Below are 23,811 nucleotides of genomic sequence, written 5' to 3'. Positions count from 1 at the left end.
GGCATCAACAGGACTCTCAGCGATGGAGCAAAGACGCGTTGAATTGAGCCACTGAAAGGTGAGCCACTGAAAGGTGTGTCCTAAACACCAGAAACGAGGACTACCTGAGCTAACGACAGAGGCAAGGACACTTATGGACCAACATCCACTAATAATTGATCGATCATACTGATATCATGAATAAAAATGTGAACTCTATTATGTGCTGCCCACAAGCTCCATTTGTCGCATACTAGCTAAAGCTTAGACTAACTGAGTCTTAGAATAAGAGGAGCTTGTTTTGGTGGTAGAGTCACCGTCGACCAAGTAAAAAGGTTCAAGTTGGTATGAAGAAGGTGATCCCTCTAAGAAGGGGTGTACCATGGGGCTAAAGACATGAAGCTTAACTGACAATTCCATAGAACATCTACAATTGATACAGTTCTCTCTTGCTGATTTTGTATATCAAGGCAATACAAGATGCAAAGTGTAGACACCCTATGAACCATAACACCTAGGCAATATAACCAAAAACAATTGTTCTCCCAGGCAAAAAGAGTATACACATACAGAGGCGCTCCACTTCCAATGGAGATGCAGGATAAAGAACAGTGATAATTTAATTCACCATGAATCTCAAAATGTTCCTCCAGGGAAAATCCAGGCATTAAGAAAATAAAAACAAAAAACATTCTTGAATATAAAGGTTAATCAGACACCAGAGCAATGCAAAATTGACGCTAGCTTAAATCCTCAACCAAACTATCGAGCAGCCTGTGTTTGTGCATGTTCAAGAAGCTGGCTGACTAATTTGTAAGTACGTCCAGAAAGGGCCTTGGTATGATCGATGAGCTGCTCATACCTGAACAAGAGAATACTCGTAACATCAGGTGCCTGCTAAAATAGGTCAAAAACATATTTGCATTAAACTTTTCGATTAGGTACATCTGCATAAAACTTACACATTCGGCTGACTTGGCTCCATTATAACTGTCCCTGTCTCGGTGTCGATCTTAGCATCAAGCTTTGAAGTCCTAATAAGATTCACTATCCATCGCTCTGCCTCCTCAAGGTTCAAGTTTAGTTTCTCAGCTAGAACTCTGCCATATATGAAATGAAAGAAAATGGGATTAAATGGGCACAACTTTCCTTTCTTAAGCAACTACCCCGACAACATCCCTTCCATGAATAACAAGGGGCAAGGGGGTATGGGAAAGGAATCCCAAATAAATCTAGAAAGTTGCTTCGACGCATTAGCTACATACCCCATATCAATACGTTGGTGAATGCGGCAGTAGGTCTCGGAGATAAAAAGGCGAGCATTTTCAAGGAATTCATCTCTCAATGGCACAGAGGAAAAACTCCCCTCTCCAACACTTTTTCCAAGGAATGGGTCATTCAATATTAACTGCATATAGAGTCCATGTTAAAAAGGGAGGGAAAACAGCTGCATTTATGTACTTGACTACGAGTATCAGACACTAGTATGTTCAAGTTCTACCAAACTTATAAATATTTGCAAAGAAGGTCCTTCCCTTCTAGTTTCAGAAAACAAATCCTCACTTCATAAATCATCTTAAAGCCAATTATAGCGAATGAAGTTTCTACTTCTCAAATACAAGAAATTAATCATAGAAGATCATGATATGAGCATGCATCAAAGCAGATAAACTAGGCGTGGAAGCTTACCTCTTCACACTCCCTCATCTTTTGCTGTGCGCCATCAAAATCATAGTTGACGTAAATACATGCCAAAAACTCTGTGATGGGATCTTTGCAAGAGTACTGTTCCTGCTGAATAACCTTTATAAAGTCCTTAAATTGAGGTCTTCTCCGCTTGTTGACAATAAATGCAGTTGCCAAGTATCGCAGCAAGTGGGGAGCACTTGTTTGAATGGCATTCAAATACCTACAAGATTTCATGATTCGAAAACTCGATCAGAAGCAGTAATTCCAGATCCTGACAACAAAAGAAAAAGTAACAGGTGCTATAATCTAGAAGCACCAAAGAAGAAATACCCTATCTTAATGTAGTGTTACCACAAGAGAAAAGCATCAATGGAGTTATTTCAAACATTTAGAAAAATGAGAACATATTTCAAACATAATCCTGCAGTACGCACACTAAGAATACTACGCATTTTCTGACCCATGAGACTATACTTCCCATGTTTCATTTAGTTTTCAGGGCTCCCTTTTGTTCCCACTCAGGGAAGCAACTAGGACGTCCGAATGACTAAATTTCCCTAAATATTTCCAAACATCACCCACAGCGAGTGATAGTATCAGAAAAGATATCTAGCTGAAACAAGATGGGGAAAGCCAAAAAGAAGCAGCAAAGAAAAACAAGTATCTATAAGCAGTAGCAACTAAAGTACAGTCGGCATACTTGTCCTGATTAAAAAGGTCAATGATCTGTGTTCTGCCATTGTCATGGTTGAAGAAGATGAATAGACTCCAATGCATTAACCATATCCTATTCTGAACTTGATTCAACGGAGTCGAGAAACTCTGCAAAACATGTGACTCTCTTAGTAAACTTAGAAACAAAAACTAAGCATCGTTCAACTTTTCCAAATAGATACTCAACAACTTGTAAGATCAACTCAAACGATAGTCGACTAAACATACGAGTAATATTACCTTTGAGTCGATAATTTCCTTCAAGCGGTTGAGTTCCTCAAGTGCAATATCCCAATTCTGCATCAATATCTCCGCTGCAAGCTTTCCCCACAATGCACTAACGTTCCTTTCACTGTTTGTACACAAGGCTCGGTACTGGTAAAGATAATCAGCAGCACCAGAGTAGTTTCCACATTCAAACTGAAATTTGGCATATTGATACAATGCCTCTATCTGGTCTGGACCAATCTGCAAAGATTCATAAAGCCAATTATTTAGTAGAACAAACAGGGAGTATCCTTAGATCAAAATACATTGACCATCACTAATCAAAATGAAAAAAGGTATTCACAAAATTAGCTAGAGAACAATTTCCCAAGTATCTTATATAACAGAAAGTATTAAAAAAGTATCTTATATAACAGAAAATATTAAAAAAGAAGGAACTTTATATTACATAAACCAGACTAGACCCACCCACCTGGTACCGCTCGTGGAGCAACTGAAGATTGTGCTGTTTGTCAGCTCTCAACTCCTGGACAGCACTGGAATTCTGCAAAAAAGCAATCAATGGAGCTGCAGCTTCCTCAAGTGCTTTCAACCTTGCCACAACCTCAACTCTCCTCTCCATCATTTCTGAATAATCAAACAGCAGTTGTAAAGACACATTGCAGAATTAAACATGCAAAGGATCTCCAAAAATCACTTCTGCTCAAACTAAACTTTTTTTTGATAACCGATAAACCCCCGAGGGCAAGTGGCGAACGCATGCCAACAGATTATCTAATCTAAGTGTACCAAGACAACTAGGCTTTACTCTCATATAATGGATATATAAACCATAGAGCTCAAATAGAGAACACAGACAACGACGTTAAGATTAACTCCCATACAAAATCAACATGTGAATCACAAAGAACACCAAAAATTGCAAGAACAGAAAAGACTGTTATAGGAAAAACGATTAAACAACTCAAACGAACGTCAGCAACCAAAAAGACTGTACTAGCAACAAAAACACCTAAACAACTCCGAAAAAACAATAACTAAACAAGACCTAGCTTGTGCTCAACTCTACTAGTCTACCAAACAGCTACTGCATAAGAATTGCAACCAATGCTGGGATTCAAACCTGAGTTCTACAGATGGTTACCTATACATCAACTACACAGATATCCCCTTGGGATAACTCCTAAACAACCGCTAGAGAGCATATCTATCAAACCCCCCTCCCCCAAAAAACTTTTGCTAAAAGGGCACAGGTAACAAGATTGGTAGAGAAACAAATTAATTAGCATTCACCAATACGTGAAACCATACAAACATACATCAGGTAACAAGATTGGTAGAGAAACAATTAATTAGCATTCACCAATACGTGAACTCATATTGGTGAATGCTAATTAATATCAATATGAAGAGAAAAAGGTCTCCAGGCTGTTACTCCTATGCCTCAACTATACAGATATGTATACCCACGGGACAACTACTAAACAATCTCTAGACACCATAGAGACCAAAATTACAATCACCCCCCCCCCCCCCCCCCCCCCAAAAAAAAAAAAAAAACCCTCTTCCCCTTTCCCCCAACAAAAAAAAACTGCTAAGTCTCCAGATTGTTTCTCCTATACCTCAACTATACAGATATCCCCTCGGGACAACTTCTAAACAACCTCTAGGGACCATATCCATCAAAATTATAACCCCCACCCACCACCCACCTCCTTAAAAAAAGAACCATTTTTTGCTAAAAGGGCACAAGTATTAAGAGAAGTAAAGAAACAAATCAATTGGCATTCACCAAAAAAAAAAATTATGCTAAATAAAAAGGATACTGTTAAGTTTCCAGATTGTTACTCCTATACCTCAACTACACAGATATCCCCTCCCCCTTTGGCTAAAAGGGCAATAGTACTAAGATTAGTAAAGAAACAAATTAATTAGCATTGAACCCCTATAAACACAGATCAATATTAAAGGAAAAAGGAGATACCTTGAGGAACAACACTTAAAGAACTTCTTCTTTTTATAATGAACACTTAACCCAACTTCACTTAAAGAACTTCTTTTTATAATGAACACTTAACCCAACTTCTAGAGACCATATCCGTAAAAATTACAACACCACCACCACCAGAAAAAGAACCCCTTTTGCTCAAAGGTCACAAGTATTAAGATAAATTGGCATTCACCGATATGTGGAACCCTATAAACACACATCCATATGAATGAAAAAGAAAAAAAGGAGATACCTTGAGGGACATCATCGGTATGATAAAGTGACTTATGAATGTCCACATCATAATCAACCATATTAGTTTGACTAAGCAGCTCAACCTTACCGACTCCTAAACAACTTCTAGAGACCAATACTAAGGGCCATATGCAAAAACACACATCCATACGAAGGAACAAAAAAAAAGGAGATACCTTGAGGGACAACACTTAAAACAACTTCTAGAGACCATATCCATCAAAACTACCACCACCACCTCAACAAAAAAAAAAAAATTGCTAAAATGGCACAAGTATTAACAGCAATAAAGAAACAAATCAATTGACACTCATATAAACACACATGGATATGAAGGAAAAAAAGAGATACCTTGAGGAACAACACTTAAACAACTTCTTTTTTTTTTTTTAATAATGAACGCTTTAACAACTTCTAGAGACCATATCCATCAAAACTACTACACCCCCACAAAAAAAAAGAACCCCTTTTGCTAAAATGGCACAAGTATTAAACATAAATAAAGAAACAAATCAATTGACACCCATTTAAACACACATGGATATGAAGCAAAAAAGAAAAAAAGAGATACCTTGAGGAACAACACTTAAACAACTTCTTCTTCTTTTTTTAATGAACACTTAAACAACTTCTAGAGACCATATCCATCAAAACTACTACACCCCCACAAAAAAAAAAAAAAAAAAAAACTTTTGCTAAAATGGCACAAGTATTATAACAAATCAATTGACACTTATAACACACATCCATATGAAGTAAAAAAAAGAAGAAGAAAAAAAAAAGAGATACCTTGAGGGACATCATCAGTATGATAAAGAGACTTATGAATATCCATAGCATAATCAACCATATTAGTATGATTAAGAAGCTCAATCTTAGCCTTAAGTATATCTTCATCAGGGTACAATTTGCTATCTTGCAAGAACTCAAGTAATGGGAAAACCAAATGCCTGTCCAATTGTGGAGCTACACGTGGCGTTAGGTCATACTTAGCAGCCATGATTTTGAGCTCTTCAAAGGGTTATAGCCGCTTTGAAGGAACAAGAAAGAAACAAGGGAAGTGGATCTGTTGTCAATGAACGTTTTTTAGGGTTTTGTTTTTACTTTCTTGGGATAAATATATTGTTGAAATCCACCCCTTGGGTTTTGATTATTGTTACCTTTACCCAACTTAAATAGGAGTCCTATAGCCTCTGTTTGGCCACGCTTTTTTTATTTTGAAAAGTGACTATTTTTTTCAATACGTGCTTATTTAAAAAAAAAAAAAAAAAAAAGAGGCATTTGGCTAAACTTTTGAGAGAAAATAAATATTTCTGGGGAGTAACAAACACTTTTTTGAGAAGCACTTTAGAGAAAAATACACTTAGAAACACTTTTTAAAAGTTTGGTCAAACACAAATTGCTGCTCAAAAGTGTTTGTTAAATTAATTGGCCAAACTCAAATTGATTTTCGCCAAAAGTACTTTTTTATAAGCACTTTTGAAAAAAATAACATTTTTCAAAATAAGCTAATTTTAGAAGCTTAGCCAAACAGACTACTATTTTTGTTTGATTTTTACAAGAAAACTTATGGTAGACCTGGGTAAAAAGTTGATTTGTATCCGTTATTTACACTAACTCAATGAATATATGACACATATTTTAATTTACACTCGTATTGTTAAATCAAAATTTAATTTACATTTTAATCTTAATTTTTTATTTAATCATAGTAAAATAGTGTATAGTTTAATATACATTTTGAGCGCGGATTGATTTTTATGGTAGACTTTTACTTTTAGCACTAATACAAGTGTTTAATAATTTTGTCTATCAAAATATGGGTGGATGAGAGGAATTTACTTAGGAGTCGTAACAAGTTATACTGAAATTATAATTTGAAAATTATGATGTGGCAAATTCATGAGACTAAAAAAACGATATATGATTTATTATTTGAAATATGTGTATGAATTTACACTAGGTAAACTTAGATAAATTTTTATTTTCAATTAATTTTGCCTTTCTTAAAGAATTTTGGGAGAAATTTTTGGAAATTTTGTGATTAAGCAACTCAATGTTGGCTTTATAAGTGTATCTTCATCAGAGGTACAGTAGAATGCTCGCCCCTATGGAGAAAAGGATAAAAATGGTCTCTTAACTATGATAGTAGGTTCAAAATAGTCCCTTAACTATGCACTTAACAGTTTTAGTCCTTTAAGTTTGTTACAAGTTAACAAAAATTGTCCCTTAACTATGAGAGTAGGTTCAAAATAATCCCTTAACTATGCACTTAACGGTTTTGGTCCTTTAAGTTTGCCATAAGTTGACAAAATGGTCCCTTAACTATGAGGGTTGGTTAAAAATAGTCCCTTAAGTATGCACTTAACGGTTTGATAATGTCAGAAAATGATGTCTCGAAACACAAAGACCGACGGACTCTATCGATTAAAGCTGAGGGAATCCATCGACTAAATAAAATACACTTGACTTTAGAAATAAATTAGAAATAGCAGAAACTAAAAAAGTTGTCACTACCAAAAACAAGCGAAAAAAATGATGGACGGAAGGACACTATTTTTTTTTAATTTTTATTGTTTTTTACGAAAACCAACGGAAGTCCATCGGTTATTTTTGAGGAAAAATGCGCAGAAGTCCATCCTATAACCGACTAACGTCCATCGGTTTTGTCCCGAGTTATTTGACCGATCTAGAGTTCTCACTAATTTTTTCCTTTTTTTCATAGTTCTCGTCAAATCTAACAAACAGAGTTCGATGAATATTTTGTCGAGACTAAAACTGTCAACTTATGGCAAACTTAAAGGACCAAAACCGTTAAGTGCATAGTTAAGGGACTATTTTGAACCTACTCTCATAGTTAAGGGACCGTTTTTGTTAACTTGTAACAAACTTAAAGGACTAAAACCGTTAAGTGCATAGTTAAGGGACTATTTTGAACCTACTATCATAGTTAAGGGACCATTTTTGTCCTTTTCTCCGCCCCTATGGGTTTTGTTTTTACTTTCTGGGATAGAGATATTGTTGAAACGCACCCTTGGGTTTTGATTATTGTTACCTTTGCCCAACTTAAACAGGACTCCTTTTATTTTTATTTTATTGTTTATTAGAGAAGAATTTCAAGCCGTTTAGACTTAGAATATATTTGTTTTTTTTTGAGTAATTTTGTCTACCAAAATACGAATAAAAAACAAGAAATTCATTACAAGCCGTTTAGACGTAGAATATATTTGTTTTCTTTTTGAGTAATTTTGTCTACCAAAATAGAATTCTTTTTTAAGAATCTGTTTAAAATATTAACATATTCGATTTTGTGAAGATGAATTTTTCAAGTTCAAAAAATTGGTAAAACAAACATTTTACTAACTCTTTTTTTTTAAGTGAAATACATGTGCAAACACAAGTTTTACTTACTAACATGTAATACTGTTTTTCTACTTCAACTTCAAAAAGAAATTTCAAGTTTCAACCAAATATATTGTACAAATGTCTATTTAACTACCGTTTGTTTTCACTTTATCATTTAAATCACAGTGAAAAATGGTTAAATTTGCTCTGAATTATGCAAAACGATCAAAATTTGCTCCTAAACTTTGAAGATGGGTCACTGTTCTGGCTGTGTCCTACACGAGCTTTGCTTATATGATCTTCATTTCATATCCTTTGCTTTTTCTATTGTTTTTTTATTTCTTGGTGCTTCTTTATTGGAGTTAGAATAATAACAGCTAGCTATAGTAAAGCTTCAATCCCAAGCTTAGCTTGAATTTTTTTTTTTCCTTCTTGTTCTTTTTCTTCCTCCAATTTTATGTTACTTGTGAGAAATTCATTAAATTAATAGGATTAGCCTTGCCAATTATTTTACGATCATATCAAGTGATTGAAACCCGAGTCCTGAATTCATAGAATAAAAATTCTGAATCCTTCTCCAGTAAATATGTTCCAATAATGTGTTGCGCAAAACCCATCATACGAAGAACCAGCCTTGCCATGTTGCGCTCCAAACAATTTCCAAAACAAAAGCCATGGTGACATAAGGAGAAGAAATCGAAATTAACCGATTAGAAAAATATTCAGTTTTCTCTTTGCTGGTGAGACTCACCGCCAATTGTTATATAAAATGTCTTTTTAGCTAAGAATAATGCGTCAGCCGAAAAAAGGAAAAAAAAAAAAAAGAAATAAGCCTTACAAAAACTTTTAGTGAATAACCTTACAGAAACTCAATTACTTATCTTAATCTTGGGAGAGCAGTTTAAGCTGTCAACATTATGTTTCAATCATGAACACATTAAAAGCAACACAGATATAGGAGGATTTATTTTGATATATCCCATTAACTGCTGCAAAACACACTGACTTCTACAAGAAAGTGATTTAACTTCACCCTACTGAACATTGTATTACAAAACCAACATAAGCAAGCACATCTCCTAAAAACTAATGAAATCAAAGCTGGAAAGTCATAGTAAAACCACCCGTAATTATAAAATTCACATGCGTCTACGCGATCAGAAAAGGCAAAACGGTTAGCATGAAGGACTCATAAGTGAACGTAGCCGAGCCGGAATATGAAGTATCCTTCTCCTTGAACTTCTCAGTTAGCCCCTGCAAAAGAAACGAAAGCCTATGTGAGAACAAACAAACAACTATTCGAATGTCAGAATAGATGAAGACACGGTAACTTACTTTAACAGTGAGGCAGCACCTGAATCAAGCAAAGGAAACGAAAGCACAAAATGTAAAAATTAGCAAAGCATAGAAAAAATTAGCAAAGCATAGAACAAAAGAGGAGATATAAAGATATAGAACAATAAGAAGAAAGATCTGCATTGATGCAGAAACATACTCAATGAAGTTATCATATTCAATGGCCTTATTCTTTCCACCAGTTTTGTCAAACTTGGAGACCAGCAAATCCAGGATAGATGGTGATACAGCATATCCCAGGCTAAGTAAGGCGTCCCTCAACTCAGATGAATCAATTTTTCCACTCCTATCCCTGTCAAATCTCTCAAAAATTCCCTGCATACAGGACGTTCCAATCAACTTGCATAGAGAGGGAGACCTTTTTTGGAGCTAAAATGAAGAACACAAAGAAGTGCAAAGGCAACCATGAAAGATGCTTCTTCAACTTACCCTCCACTCCTGAAGACTGTAAAAGACTGAAGTGAATTCTTTGGGACCTGCTTCCAAGGAATAAAAAAGGTCAATAAGTAGAAAAGGTAAAAGGGAAAGATCTATATACTCAACAAGAATTTTTCTTCAAGAGTATATCTCCATCTCAAATTCGATCAGCACCATTAAATGGATACTCTTGATTCACTTCAAATCCACTACCACTTGGAAATTGGAAATATAGAAGACAAGGGAAGCAGAAAGATAAATTGAACATATTTCAGCTTTCTCTCTCCTCTAGAAAGATGTAGAGGAAAGAGATAAGTCAAGAGCACATATTTTCCCAACTACCGTATGCGGAAATATTGAAGTAGAATAATGGTTCTTCCATGACAACTTTCAATCCATTAACAATGTACAGTTCCCATAGGTAGTTCTGTTCTTCTACCCTAATGGCTCAACACGTGGCTTAATGAGATTCTTAAAAAAGGAGAGAGAAAGGAAGAGCAGGAAAAAAACGAATAGAGAAGCAGAAAGAAAAGTAGCATCGCTATTCACTATATTGCCACATGCTAAGTTTGATCCTTTTACAGAGAACTGATGGTGATCACTAACTTGATGCATTTCATGCAACTCTTCTACGTAGGTCATTCATTGCATCAGGTCCTCAACGCAAATTTCAAGGAAAAAAAAGTCAGAAGTGCTTTAGAATCACAAAGCCTAAACTGGAAAAGGTGTGGTCGTATGATTTATTTTCTTGAGCATACTATGTAATACAACTTAGAACAAAATAGTATTAAATTTAGCAAGATAATGTTCAATTCTCAGCACGTGTAGATTCTAAAACTTATTGGCCCAAGTTGTAGAAATTTTAATCTACTTTTGCAAAAGACTATCCTGCTAAAAGATGTCTTTTTTTTCTTTTTATAAGGCAAACCCAACCCTGCAATTCCCCATCAAGGGACCAACACTGTCTTTTCTCACTCCCTGTCCCTCTCTCCTTTAATGACTTTAACTACGATTTCATGGTTGGAGGTAGAGGGTCCCTTCCACTAGGCCAACCTTCTTACTAGATTTTATGTCAACTCAATAAATGTCCAACTAAGACGAAGAGAAATGGTCAGGCAGTCTGTGTAACTAGTTCTTCATGATAACTCTTGGCACCAACTCAAGGAACAACAGACTCAATCCGTGCCACATAGTTCTAGACGATGAAATTAAGAGCAATTAAACAGGAATTTCAGCTGCCAGCTGACAGAGCTGTGGGTTGGACAAACCGAGTTTCCCATATCTGTTCTAGCACGTGCCTACCTGTCTAATATACACGCTTACGATTGGCCCACCAATAACACTAGCTTAAAGTTTATTGAAAGTATAAAGTATTAATCAAAATTACTTCTCTTTTACAAACGGTTACTCCAAATGACCTTCTTCAACAACTCCACTCACTAATCAACCTAATTGGAAATCTAACATAATCATAAGTACCTATATAAATTGAATACTGCATATTATTATTAATTGCACGCATACTAACATTTTCAGCATGGAATTTATCATCAATTCCTTCGTTTTCTATGGACGGCAAAAGTTGAAACATTAATCGGTTCACACATAAATAACAATAACAAAACACATCCGGTGTAATCCCACATGTGGGGTCGGCTCAAAAGAAGTCTAATCAAAGCACAATTAAAGGGAAAATAACAATAGCAAAGCAAATGAAGCAACACGTAGCAGTAAAATTGAAGAACAAGATACTAAACGAATACTAACTAATACCACTCCATCCGTCCCAAATTTATGTGATAAGACTTTTGAAGCTTGTGATCTAAACAAAAGTCGTAGATATTGGTGTGGTTGTAAATCATTTCATTAAGGGGTAAAAGGAGAAGTTTTAAGTTAAATTATTTCTAATATATAAATGTATCATTCTTTTTAGAACTAACTAAAAAGGAAGGTGTATCACAAAAATTGGGACAAGAGGGAGTACTAAAGTACGCTGTAATTACTTTAACAAAAAAGATGATTCATACCTCTCACCCCAGTTAAGAATATAAATTAAATGGAAATTTTCAAAAATATACAGCTTTTTAAAATTATTACGCCACGTAGCCAGAGGCGAATTTATGTATAAAATTTGGGTCACGTGAACACATGGTCACTCGACTAAACTCGATATATTATGTGTATAATTTTGAAAATTTATCTAATATTAACGGAAGGAACACATGGTCAAACCAGGCTGAGTGGAGCACTAATTAGGGGCTGTATTTATTTTCTCAAGGTCTCGGGATCAAACCCGAGCTCCTGCATGTTTTTATGCTTTTATTTTCTAAAGCAGCCTTTAACTTGCCTTTTTTACATTATTTAAAATCCTTTTTCTTCTATAATTCTAATTACCCAAAAAATAAAAACTTTGTTTCTTTTTTATACTACATACAACAACATACCCAATGAATCCCACAACGTGGGGTGTGAGGAAGGTAGAGTGTACGCAGACCTTACCCCTTTTTTATATACTACATCTAATGAGTTTTTTCCCCTTTATTTCTAATTATCTAAGCCTCAAAAGGCAAATGAAATAAAAAAACCATTGAACCCATCCTCTTGAAATCCTGGGTTCGCCTCTACACGTAGCCCAAGATACAATATTCAACATTATACCTAATGTAAAAGGTGTTTACACACAAATAACAAACTCAAAATACGGGCTACGTGGCGTAAATATTTTTCAAAAGTAGACATAAACAAGCAAAATTACCGATTTTCCTAGTGTTGGTATTGGTGAAGAGATACATAAGTAGATGAACAGTCCTCAAACTGAAACTCTGATTATACGAAGAAAGCGCTTTCTGCAGCTCCTTATCATCAATTAACCCACTCCCATCTTGATCCGCGAGTTGAAAACACGCGATCACATTGGGATCCGTGCCAGGCGGAAAAGCTGAAGGAACGAGCGACGCAAAAGGGCTACTACTCGCCGACCCATAAGGCTGAGGTGGCGGCGGCGCGTGGTATCCACCGTAAGGAGAGGGCGCGTGTGGGTTGTCTTTAGGTGGTTTGTGTGGATCACCGTATGGTGCTGAAGGTGGTGGGCCCGTGTTAGGGTAACCACTGCTAGTACTACTACCATAAGGTTTGTTTTCTTTTGGAGGTTTGTGTGGATCACCGTAAGGTTGTGGTGTACCTGCGCTGTAGGGAGATGCAACTGGAGCGTAAGGGGAGTGAGTTTGTTGAGATTGTGGTGGTGGTGCACCGTAAGGTGATGATGATGATTGTGGTGGTGGAGCACCGTAAGGTGATGATGATTGTGGCGCTGGAGCACCGTAAGGTGATGATGATTGTGGTGCTGGAGCACCGTAAGGTTGTGGTGGTGCACCGTAAGGTGAGGTGGAAGACGGTGGTGGAGCGCCGTATGGGGCGGAGGAGTAGGGCTGAGATGGTGGTGGCTGGCCGTAACCGTAACCGTGTGGGTAACCGGACATTTTTGTAGAGGTTGAGAGAGATAGATATTCGAGAAATATCTTTATAAATTGGAAAAAGAAGAACAAAAAGAAATTCTGTGATTTTATAAAGGAGAGAGCTTAGATATATACTAGTGTTAAGTAGAAAGGGCCTGGAAATGGGTATTAATTACGCGGTTTGCCACTTCGCTCTACTTCGTTAAGTTACCGCGGATGTTGCAAAACCAAAAAGACTCCACAAAATTACTAAGTACTTCTTTTGTCTCTATTTATATGATATAATTTTTTTTTAGTCTGTTCGATATTTTTATATTCAAAAATAATTTAACTTAAAGCTGTCATTTTATTTTAAATGAAATGATTTACAACCACAAAAATATTTATGTTTTGTTCTAGACCACAAGTTTCAAAAGTCATCCTTCTATTTTAACTCCGTACTTAATCAAACTATATCACATTAATTGGAACGAAGGATACTTACTACAACAAAATATGCTTTTAGCGGCAATTAATTCGCGGCAATAACTTAATTGCCGCTAATTATATTCTAGAATCAATTATTACCGGCAATACCAAACTTTAGCCCTAACAATAAATGCCGCTAAAGGCTTTAGCGACCTTGGATCTAATGACATTAACCAATTGCTGGTAAATGTTTTTGTGGCAATAACTATTACCGCTAAAAGAAAAAAATATTGTCACTAAAAGCCTCTTTTTGTATAGTGTTATTCTTCTCTTTTCTTTTTTCCGGTGGTACAAAATCTTTAATTTTTTATCAACTGAAAGTATTTGAATGATGCGAAATGGAAAATACGTGTCATTTATTAGTTAACACAAAATGGACAATCCCACATATGAGAAGTAATTTCATGTGTTGCATGAATAATGGAGCATAATGAACCTACAAAGAATTTGACGATAATTAATATAGTGCGATATACATGACAATAAAATCACTACAATAATTTTGAATTTTCTCGAATTTAAACACTTCTTTTGTACGTAACACCTCAGATACAGTATTTGTGTATGAATATCCTGGATTTTCAAAAATATATGTTAGGCTTATGCATTTGACAATTAAGTATGTGAGAACTAATTTTTCACAAGCAAATTTATAATGACTAAGAAAAAGCAACAAGCAGAGGCGGATCCAGAATTTAAAGCTTATGGGTTTCCAACAATCTCAAACTAATAATAATAATAACCAATATTTTTGAGAAATTATATTACAATATAAGAAGAAAACAAAAAGAAAAAAAATGAGGCAAAAGAATGAAAGAGAAATTGTATTACAGGGAACTCTTTTTAGTTTGACTAACTATGGGGTTTTTAGAAGGAAAAAGTAGAAACAAGTATATTATAATATGTAAACAAAGCGAATCGATCCCTGGTCAGTGAGGTAACCAAGATTTCGCTGCTTACTTTCTCACCGGGGAATCAGCATCAAGTTTTTGTACTGGTTCCCAGCTCAAATTTTTTATATTTTCACCTAATTTTACAGTGTGAATATGGGTTCCCGAGAAAAGGTTATGGGTTCCGAGAACCTCACATAGTACTGTGAACCCATCCCTGGCAACAAGTATTGATAAATTGTAAAGTTCGAAGTAATTGAAGCATTATTACTTCTCTTTATTAAACACAATTCAATTTCAAAATCTGAACTCGTATCTGATTAAAGATGGTGGGATACTTTTTCATTCTAAACTAAAACTTTCGAATTTGAGTTCTATAATGAAATAACTTTTCCATGGAAAATACTTTATAGTCGGGCAACTACTAACGCGTTACAGAAGGTATTAACGTAATTGTCTGCATATATAGGGGTAAAGTAAAGGACTTGACAGATATAGCTGACACGCATCCAAGTGGACACGTAGAAAAGCGACAAGTCAATTACTCCCGTTAATTTGTACTGCTATTTTGGGGTCCCTCAGGAGAAGTAAAGAACTTGATATTTGTACTTTGACTTTTTCAGGTAGATCCAAGATTAGGTGTGAGGGAGAAAAGAAATACTAATAAACAAATAATAAAGAAATTCCCAATGGTTCAAATTCAAGATTTAGTCTTAGTGGAGTTGACAGGAATTGATCAAGTCCGATGTGATTGATGTTAATTTTTCTAAATTTTTTTTTTTTTTTTTGAAGAAATAGAAATTTTATTGATGAATATTACAGGTACAAGATCCGTTTACTCTCTTGATTCTTCTATCCTAATATTTGTCCGTAATTTGAGGGTCATTAGTGGCTTATTTTTCGAATGTAGGATGATTTGGATTTGGATATGTGAACTTTCTTGGAATGTATTCGATCTCTATCATGGATATTGTGGATCTTCTTGAAGTATTTGGTTGTCAAAATATATTCGGCCACCTCTTCTTGAATACTCATGAGTTTATGAGATATCTGAGATGTGTCTTGATCTCTTTATGAATACCCAGAGTTTATGGGATATTTGAGATTTTGATCTCTTTGTGAATATCTAACAGTTTTTCGGATATTCGAGATATGGTTTGATCTCTTCTTGAATATCCATGAATTTATGGTATATTTGAGATGTGTCTTGAACTCTTTATGAATTTCCAGAGTTTATGAGATATTCGAGATGTGTCTTGATCTCTTTATGAATACCCAGAATTTATGGGATATTTGAGATCTAATTTGAAATTAAAGTATTAAACAATTGTAATTATTCAAAATTAATGTAGTTGGTAGTCTTATTGTCGAGGAGAAAAAAATGGATAGGTTTATGAAAAATATCTAATCAATTTAGCCTTTTACAGTAATGAGTTTGAGATAGTTTTGCACATAACTACTTTTTAAATTTTCAATCATACTATTCTAAATCATACTATTCTAAACATAGTAGCATCATGATGCTATTTTTAGAGTAGCGTTGATTGAAAATTTGCTACTCTAAATATACCTCAATTAATTTGGGATTGGGACATAGTTATTACATATGTATTGCTACTCTAAACATCGGAATATTTTATGATAAATAATGATTTCCGTCCAACATGAAGTTTCATTTCAGGGAAGGACGACGTACTGTGATACTTTCTGTTTTGTCGAGTCCTGCTTTGGTCTCTAGTTAAATATACAATTCAATATTCATGTATTAGCATAAGTTATGCTTTAGTTTTTTTTCCCCGTAAAAGTCACTTTGAAGCAGGGTCAGATCCAACATAAAAGTTACAAGTATGGTAGAACCAATAACTTAATTTGAAATATATGGACAAATACTACAACATCCATATAAAGTCACAAGATTCTACTAGTGAATGGACTACAATCTTGAACTATTAATATGGTACAGTTGATTGTATGAACACCATTTGCTAGTTTACTCTTTAACGTTTAGACCCCAATTCCTTCCTGTTCTCCTTTACAAAAGAATTAGGAAACCATCCTATGTATATCTTATATAATAAGACTAAAAACAAAAAGAATAGAGCGATTGCTGTCATGACCAATATGGCAGCTTAGAGCGAAGCAGTTGTTGCAGATCCGCCTTCCGCATAACGGATACCCCATATATATTGTGTCGATTTGCCAAGGCCCTGAGTTGAACCAGTGACATTTTATTGATATCTGGTATACGAGGTGATGGGGTACTAGATGACATGGGAAAAGCAACTTTAACATTATGAACATCAGAGTAATCATAGGAGTATCTGTGCATGACCAGCAGCTCTTGACTTGCTCTGCCATATGACTTTACCAATGTATTCCGAACATTTCTCTGATCTTTATTCTCTTGGATGACTGGTGCACCACTCCTCTTTCTCAAGTGGAACTGAGAAGTTGTACTAATGTCTGCAAAACCGCCAGCTCCTTCGGCTCCAGCCACTCGTTGAGTTTCCATGATGGTCTTGTCCTGGTAGTGGTAGCCTCCACTCTTTAACTTCTTTCGTAGATAGCTTCCATAATTCCATTCAGAATTTAACAGATGTGGTCTTGTGTCCTCTATAGTACAATCAGTCTCAGTATGCACCACTTCTTGTCCCTTCATTCCATATGGAGATTTTATGCCGTCCATGTCTCCTTTCTGTGTTGGTTTGCTGCTATATTCTTTGGTTTCTTGTTCTGAAACATGTCTATCCTCCAGAGTTGCTCCTGCAGGCTGTCAAAGAACATTTTCGTCCTATTTTTATTAAAAGGTCTAAAAATAAGCACCTAAAGACATCATCTTAAAGTAATTTGTGCTTAGACTTTAATTGAGCATTGCAACATTCAGAATATTGCAATCTAAAAATCTGATGAGAAGGATGATGAGCAACATCTGAACTGGGAGGTTTAAAATCCATCGACCTGAATAGATGGGAGGATTCATAAAACTGATCCCAACTAACTGGGATTAAGGTGTAGTTGATTGATTGATATTTTGTTTCTAATCCTCTAGGAATTTGAACTTTATTGTTTGTACTGGTAGAACTTTTAGACTCTGTAAAAGTACTAGTATTTTTTACCAGCAAAGAGGTATTTTTGTTTTTCCTCAAAAATCAACTTACTGTTTCTTCATGATTCCTCACTTGAACCAGAGATGCCAAGACTGCATTATTGGCCTGGGCAGTGCAACCATCCTTGAATTCTACAGTTTTGATATCCTTTGGGTTGTGATTGTCTATTGCTTCAAGAGATCGCATAGAGTGTACGAATGGGTTGATTAACAATTCCTTTGGGTAGCTTCCGTAATTCCATTCAGAATTTAACAGATGTGGTCTTGTGTCCTCTATAGTACATTCAGTCTCAGTATGCACAACCTCTTGTCCCTTCATTCCATATGGAGAATTTATGCTGTCCATGTCTACTCTCTGTGTTGTTTTGCTGCTATATTCTTTGCCCTCTTGTTCTGAAGAATGTCTATCCTCCAGTGTTGTTCCTGCATGCTGTCAAAGAACATATTTGTCTTCTTTGATTCAAAGGTCGCAAAATATAGCAACTAAAGACATCATCTTAAAGTAGTTATTTATGCTTTGACTTTAATTGAGCACTGCAACATTCAGAATATTTGCAATCTAAAATCTGATGAGAAGGATGATGAGCAACATCTGAACTGGGAGGTTTAAAATCCATCGACCTGAATAGATGGGAGGATTCATAAAACTGATCCCAACTAGCTGGGATTAAGGTGTAGTTGATTGATTGATATTTTGTTTCTAATCCTCTAGGAATTTGAACTTTATTGTTTGTACTGGTAGAACTTTTAGACTCTCTAAAAGTACAAGTATTTTTTACCAGCAAAGAGGTATTTTTGTTTTTCCTCAAAAATCAACTTACTGTTTCTTGTTGATTTCTCACTTGAACCAGAGATGCCAAGACCTGGGCAGTACAACCATCTTTGAATTCTACAGTTTTGATATCCTTTGAGTTGTGATCGTCTGTTGCTTCCGTTTTGTTAAGATCTTCTTCAGGGAGGTTTGAACTTTCAACACCAGGTTCTGCAGGCTATTGATTTTAAAATATAAAGTTGTGTCAAAATAGTATATCTGGAGGTCCAGGCACTCAGCTACCTGAAGCCACTGAAAGAAGACATAACGAAGTTAAAAGAAAGAAGACATTACAAAGTTTGTACTTTACTGTCCAACCTAAAAAGGACATAATGGAATTCCATTTGTTCAAGGCCAAAAAAAGTATATAAACAACCAACTTCATATTTCACTAATTGCAAAACAAATCATAGTATTTTTTTTTTATTTTTTTTTGAATTCAAGAACTTGACATGTTGAATACATTACATGCATTTGTAGTTTGAGCATATGCTCCACCAACACTACGGATATAACATATAAGTAAGCACCAAATATGTAATAACCTTCGGTTGCTTGAACTATTAAAAACTTTTGCTGCACCAGTGACAGATCCTCCAAAATGCACTACTTTTGGAGGATCCGACAAGCACCGGGCAACATTTTTGAAGAGTCCGAGCAACATAGATTAACTAAAGAGCATGTACTGAGTAAAGTCAACAAGTAAGAACAGGTGACAATTACAAAAAGCAAACCTGCTCATTCTCATTCTTTAAGGTCCTTAGCATACTATCCAGGTTAGCAATCTTTTTATTCAATTCAGCAAAACGCATATCATCTTCACAGGCAAGTTGTCTCTGGAGCATCAGTATATCATCTTCAAGTTCAGCAATTTCTGAATCAGCTTTCTTTATCATTATCTTTAACACTTGCAGACATGATTTCTTATTTAAAGCATCTTCCTCGATCATGTCTGTGACAGAATTGATCAAAATAGATGAGATGTGTCAAACAAAGAGAATATCAAAAGAGTTATACAGTCAAACCTCTATAACTGCATCGTTTGTCTGGATATTTTTTTGGTTGCTATAGCAAAATGTCGTACAGAGAACATAAAATATAACATAAAATGGAAAATCAGTTTAAAAAAGCTTGAGCGTTATAACGAAACGTTGTTATGGAGAGTTCTGACCGTATATGTGAATTTTATGAACTTACCAAGCCGTGGATCGAAATACAAGTTATACTGCCAACTGTTTGCTAGATAAGTACTGCTTTCATCTGTGAAGACTAAATAAGTTTCTACTTCAGTACTCTCACTAACAAAGATCTTGACAATCCAACTAGGGTAACAGAATATCAAACCTGGATCTTCAGGTGGATCCCAAATAGATAAATCCATCTCCTTAAGAAAGTTCACCCTGACTTGCAGTTGCAGAAGCAAAAAATATTACTTCTCTGGCTTAAGAGAGTAAAAGCAAAACTGTATGCATTTCAAAATTTGTAAAGCGTGCCTCTCGACTAATTCCACGGGGTACTTAGTATCTATGTTGCTCGGACTCTTTAAAAATGTCGACGGGTGTGTGTCGGATTCCACTACTTTTGGAGATCAGACACCGATGCGACATAATTTTTAAAGAGTCCGAGTAACATAGCTTGTTATACCTTCCATCAACACAGATACGGTGTAATTTTGTGGTACTCTTTGTGTTTTAATTTAGAAATATTGGTTTTTGCAGTTTTCCTGAGCCAATTATTAACCTTTGCTTGATACCAATACAGTTTTCCATTTGGTCCTTCTCCTTTATCCCCCCTTCGTTTTCTGGCAACTTGGCCATTGTGTTATGCAACTCAAGCCTTAATAAAAATTCCCACATGATCAAGAATCAACCATATTGGATAAATATACACGTAGATGCACACAAAACAACTGTTCATCAAGAAAGATAAACCAGAATAAATAAAAGAAGAAGTACAAATACCTCAAGAAATATCATATGCTTTAATTTTTTTTTTTTCATTTTTTCAAGACTTGGAAATGGAAGCAAGCACATATGGCCTTTTCTTGTTCTACTGTAGTAGAAGTTAAAAGGGTCTGATGCACAATAACGTAAGATATTGAAACTTAAGCTTAATTCCAAGAAAGCTAAATTGAATTGAATGTACCAAAAAAAAAAAACTCTTGAAATTCCTCTGTTTCAGTAAAGAAGATAATAAAGGCAATTTATGGTTTCGAAAAACCTATGAGAAGAATGGAAAATTGGGAATTGCTTGCAGTAGTAATTACTATACCAAGAAATGGTGATTTACAATTGCAGAGACGAGGGAGTTGGAGTTAAACGGGAGTGACAAGGCCAAGGCTGTAATAATTCGAATCTAAGGGTTAATTAATGTAGAAAAGAATATACCTTATCATACGTGGAAGATTCAGGGCCCACTGCCTGGTTCTTTGAAAATGGATATGGACTGAAAAATTGCACAAATTGATATTTTGTGGGCTGTTGTTTTAAGTTTTGTTACCACATAAGAAATTATTTGCAGAAATGGCCTCCAGCTACAAGTATATATGCTTTTTCAATCCGGCAAGACTCATGAGCAATTTAATAAGATAGCGAACGAAAATTGCACTAAAATTATTACGCTCTTGTCCAAATAATTTATACGTGACAAGTTCTGTCAATCCGATAAGATTTGTAAACAATTTAACAAGATAGGAGAATGATCATTGTATTAAAATTATGACGCGCCTATCATAACTTGTAAATTGAACACAGACAAGTTCTACTAATCCGACGAAATTTGTGAGCAATTTAAATAAGATAAGAGAATGATGAATATTTTAACAAGATAGGAGAATGACTATTGCCCCATAGACGATGAGGGGTCCTATTGAGCGACTGTAAATATGGTTTCATTTTCCGGAGCGTCAGGTCATTGCTTGTGTCGCGTCTGAGTTGATATCATAGAGATGAGCACAAACTCGCACAACAATAAAGCGATTACTTATTACCATCAAAGGATGTGGTGCAGAGGATGGGGCTGCTCCTCCCTTAACCAGAGGTCTCGAGTTCAAGCTCTAGGTATGGAAAAATCCTTAGTAGGGAGCACTTCCCCCCAAATAGGGCCCTATGCGGCGCGAATCCGGATATAATCAGGCTTCAATGCGGGTACCGGACACCAGGTGGGAAACCAATTAAAAAACAAAGTGACTACTTAAAATTTGATTCTTCGCTACTAAACAATAATTCAAAAAAGTAATAAAACAAAGTAAATTTTATTTAATAAAACCAATGATCTCAATTAACTAGTCGACCATGCAGAAAAATTTATCTCAATTCTCAAAACCATCAACAGCAATATGGACCTGCAAGTCAAGAATGGTATGTGTAGAAATATTATAGTGATCTAACTGCGGTAGGATCATTTTGATTGTATGCATTGAAGAATTGTACATTGATAGTTAGGGTGTAAGTAGGCTTAGTTAGAATTCATCATCATTGTTAGAAATATAATTAATTACTACTATAACCCATGCTTCGTCGTCCGTAAGCATTCGTCGTCAATAAGCATTAAAAAAAAAAATTATGTGGTCCCCATATTAAACACCAACCAATATTAAAAAATTAAAAAAAAAAAAAAAACACCAACCGATATTAAAAAAAAAAGTAAAAAAAGTGAAACCCACCATCTTCAAACTCATGGAAAAAAAAGTGGACCCCATATTAACAAAATCAAGCAATATATAAAAAAAAAAAAAAAAGTGAATCCCATATTAAAAAAATAAACAATGTCAAAAAAAAAAGTGCAGAATTTGTATTCGTAGCAAACACTAATATAATAAAGTTTTAAATACAGAGCACGAACTATAATGTTATATTAATCGTGTTTTGAACATAGTATCCCATATTGACAAAATCAAGCAATATAAAAAAAAAAGTGAATCCCATATTAAAAAAACAAACGATGTCAAAAAAAAGTGCAGACTTTATATTCGTAGCAAACATTAATATAGTAAAGTTTTAAATACGAAGCACAAACTACAATGTTATATTAATCCTGTTTTTAACATAGTATCCCATATTGACAAAATCAAGCAATATAAAAAAAATAAAAAAAATAAAAAGGAAGTGAAGCCCATATTAAAAAAATAAACAATGTCAAAAAAAAAAAGTGCAGACTTTGTATTCGTAGCAAACACTAATATAATAAAGTTTTAGATACAGAGCACAAACAACAATGTTATATTAATCGTGTTTTGAACATAATATATATATATATATATATATATATATATATATATATATATATATATATATATATATATATATTATATGCATAAAAATAGTGCAAACTAATAATGTCCAAAAGGGTGGGCCCCATACTAAACAACACCAAGCAATATAAAAAATAAAAAAAATAAAAAAAGAAACTATATGAAGCATGGGTCTCCGTTGTCCCTTAAAAAAAAAGGTAGGCCCCATACTAAATAACACCGAGCAATTGAAAAAAGAGTGGAACTCACCGTCTCCAAACTCATGGGAAAAAAAAAAAGTGGACCCCATATTATCAAAATCAAGCAATATCCAAAAAAAAAAAAGTGAACCCCATATTAAAAAAATATAATGTAAAAAAAAAGTGCTGACTTTGTATTCGTAGCAAACACTAATATAATAAAGTTTTAGATACGGAGCACAAATTATAATGTTATATTAATCGTGTTTTGAACATAGTATATGTATATATATTATATGCATAAAAATAGTACAAACTAATAATGTCAAAAAAAAAAATGTGCACCCCATAAAGGGTGGACCTCATACTAAACAACATCAAACAATAAAAAAAATTTAAAAAAAAGTGAAACTCACCATCTCCAAACTCACGGTAAAAAAAAGTGGACCCCATATTAACAAAATCAAGCAATATAAAAAAAAGTGAACCCCATATTAAAAAAAATAATATAAAAAAAAAAGTGCAGACTTTGTATTCGTAGTAAACACTAATATAATAAAGTTTTAGATACGAAGTACAAACTATAATGTTATATTAATCGTGTTTTGAACATAGTATGTATATATATATATATATGCATAAAAATAGTGCAAATTAATAATGTCAAAAAAAAAAGT

At 34.7% G+C, this 23,811-nt stretch overlaps 3 protein-coding genes across 4 annotated transcripts; all 3 read right to left on the bottom strand.

Annotated features, from left to right (window-relative positions):
- Positions 1-503: 503 nt before the first annotated feature.
- LOC132607417 (eukaryotic translation initiation factor 3 subunit E) lies at positions 504-5,990 on the bottom strand. 2 transcript variants are annotated; one of them, XM_060321374.1, is made up of 8 exons: positions 5,645-5,990; positions 3,083-3,237; positions 2,623-2,850; positions 2,369-2,490; positions 1,669-1,888; positions 1,245-1,387; positions 942-1,079; positions 504-841 (listed from the first exon to the last, which is right to left on the bottom strand). In XM_060321374.1, exons 1-8 carry the CDS (start codon positions 5,853-5,855, stop codon positions 742-744), a joined length of 1,317 nt encoding a protein of 438 aa, XP_060177357.1. In that variant the 5' UTR covers positions 5,856-5,990; the 3' UTR covers positions 504-741. The 2 variants fall into 2 exon arrangements, with proteins under 2 accessions (XP_060177357.1, XP_060177359.1); XM_060321376.1 differs by lacking the exon at positions 5,645-5,990 and adding an exon at positions 4,854-4,929.
- Positions 5,991-9,155: 3,165 nt separating this feature from the next.
- LOC132607416 (calcium-binding protein CBP-like) lies at positions 9,156-13,532 on the bottom strand. Its single transcript, XM_060321373.1, has 5 exons — positions 12,729-13,532; positions 9,986-10,032; positions 9,696-9,871; positions 9,536-9,554; positions 9,156-9,454 (listed from the first exon to the last, which is right to left on the bottom strand). Exons 1-5 carry the CDS (start codon positions 13,450-13,452, stop codon positions 9,350-9,352), a joined length of 1,071 nt encoding a protein of 356 aa, XP_060177356.1. The 5' UTR covers positions 13,453-13,532; the 3' UTR covers positions 9,156-9,349.
- A 3,109-nt stretch (positions 13,533-16,641) lies between these two features.
- Positions 16,642-19,957, bottom strand: LOC132605486 (uncharacterized). The gene is made up of 4 exons (XM_060318623.1): positions 19,438-19,957; positions 18,714-18,881; positions 17,945-18,322; positions 16,642-17,556 (listed from the first exon to the last, which is right to left on the bottom strand). Exons 1-4 carry the CDS (start codon positions 19,651-19,653, stop codon positions 16,897-16,899), a joined length of 1,422 nt encoding a protein of 473 aa, XP_060174606.1. The 5' UTR covers positions 19,654-19,957; the 3' UTR covers positions 16,642-16,896.
- Between the last annotated feature and the right edge of the window lie 3,854 nt (positions 19,958-23,811).

This window comes from Lycium barbarum, chromosome 8 (genome assembly GCF_019175385.1).
Source record: "Lycium barbarum isolate Lr01 chromosome 8, ASM1917538v2, whole genome shotgun sequence".
In the NCBI taxonomy this organism is placed as follows: domain Eukaryota; kingdom Viridiplantae; phylum Streptophyta; class Magnoliopsida; order Solanales; family Solanaceae; genus Lycium; species Lycium barbarum.
Note: the sequence above shows the minus strand (reverse complement) of the source record. Positions and strands in the feature narration are given on the sequence as shown.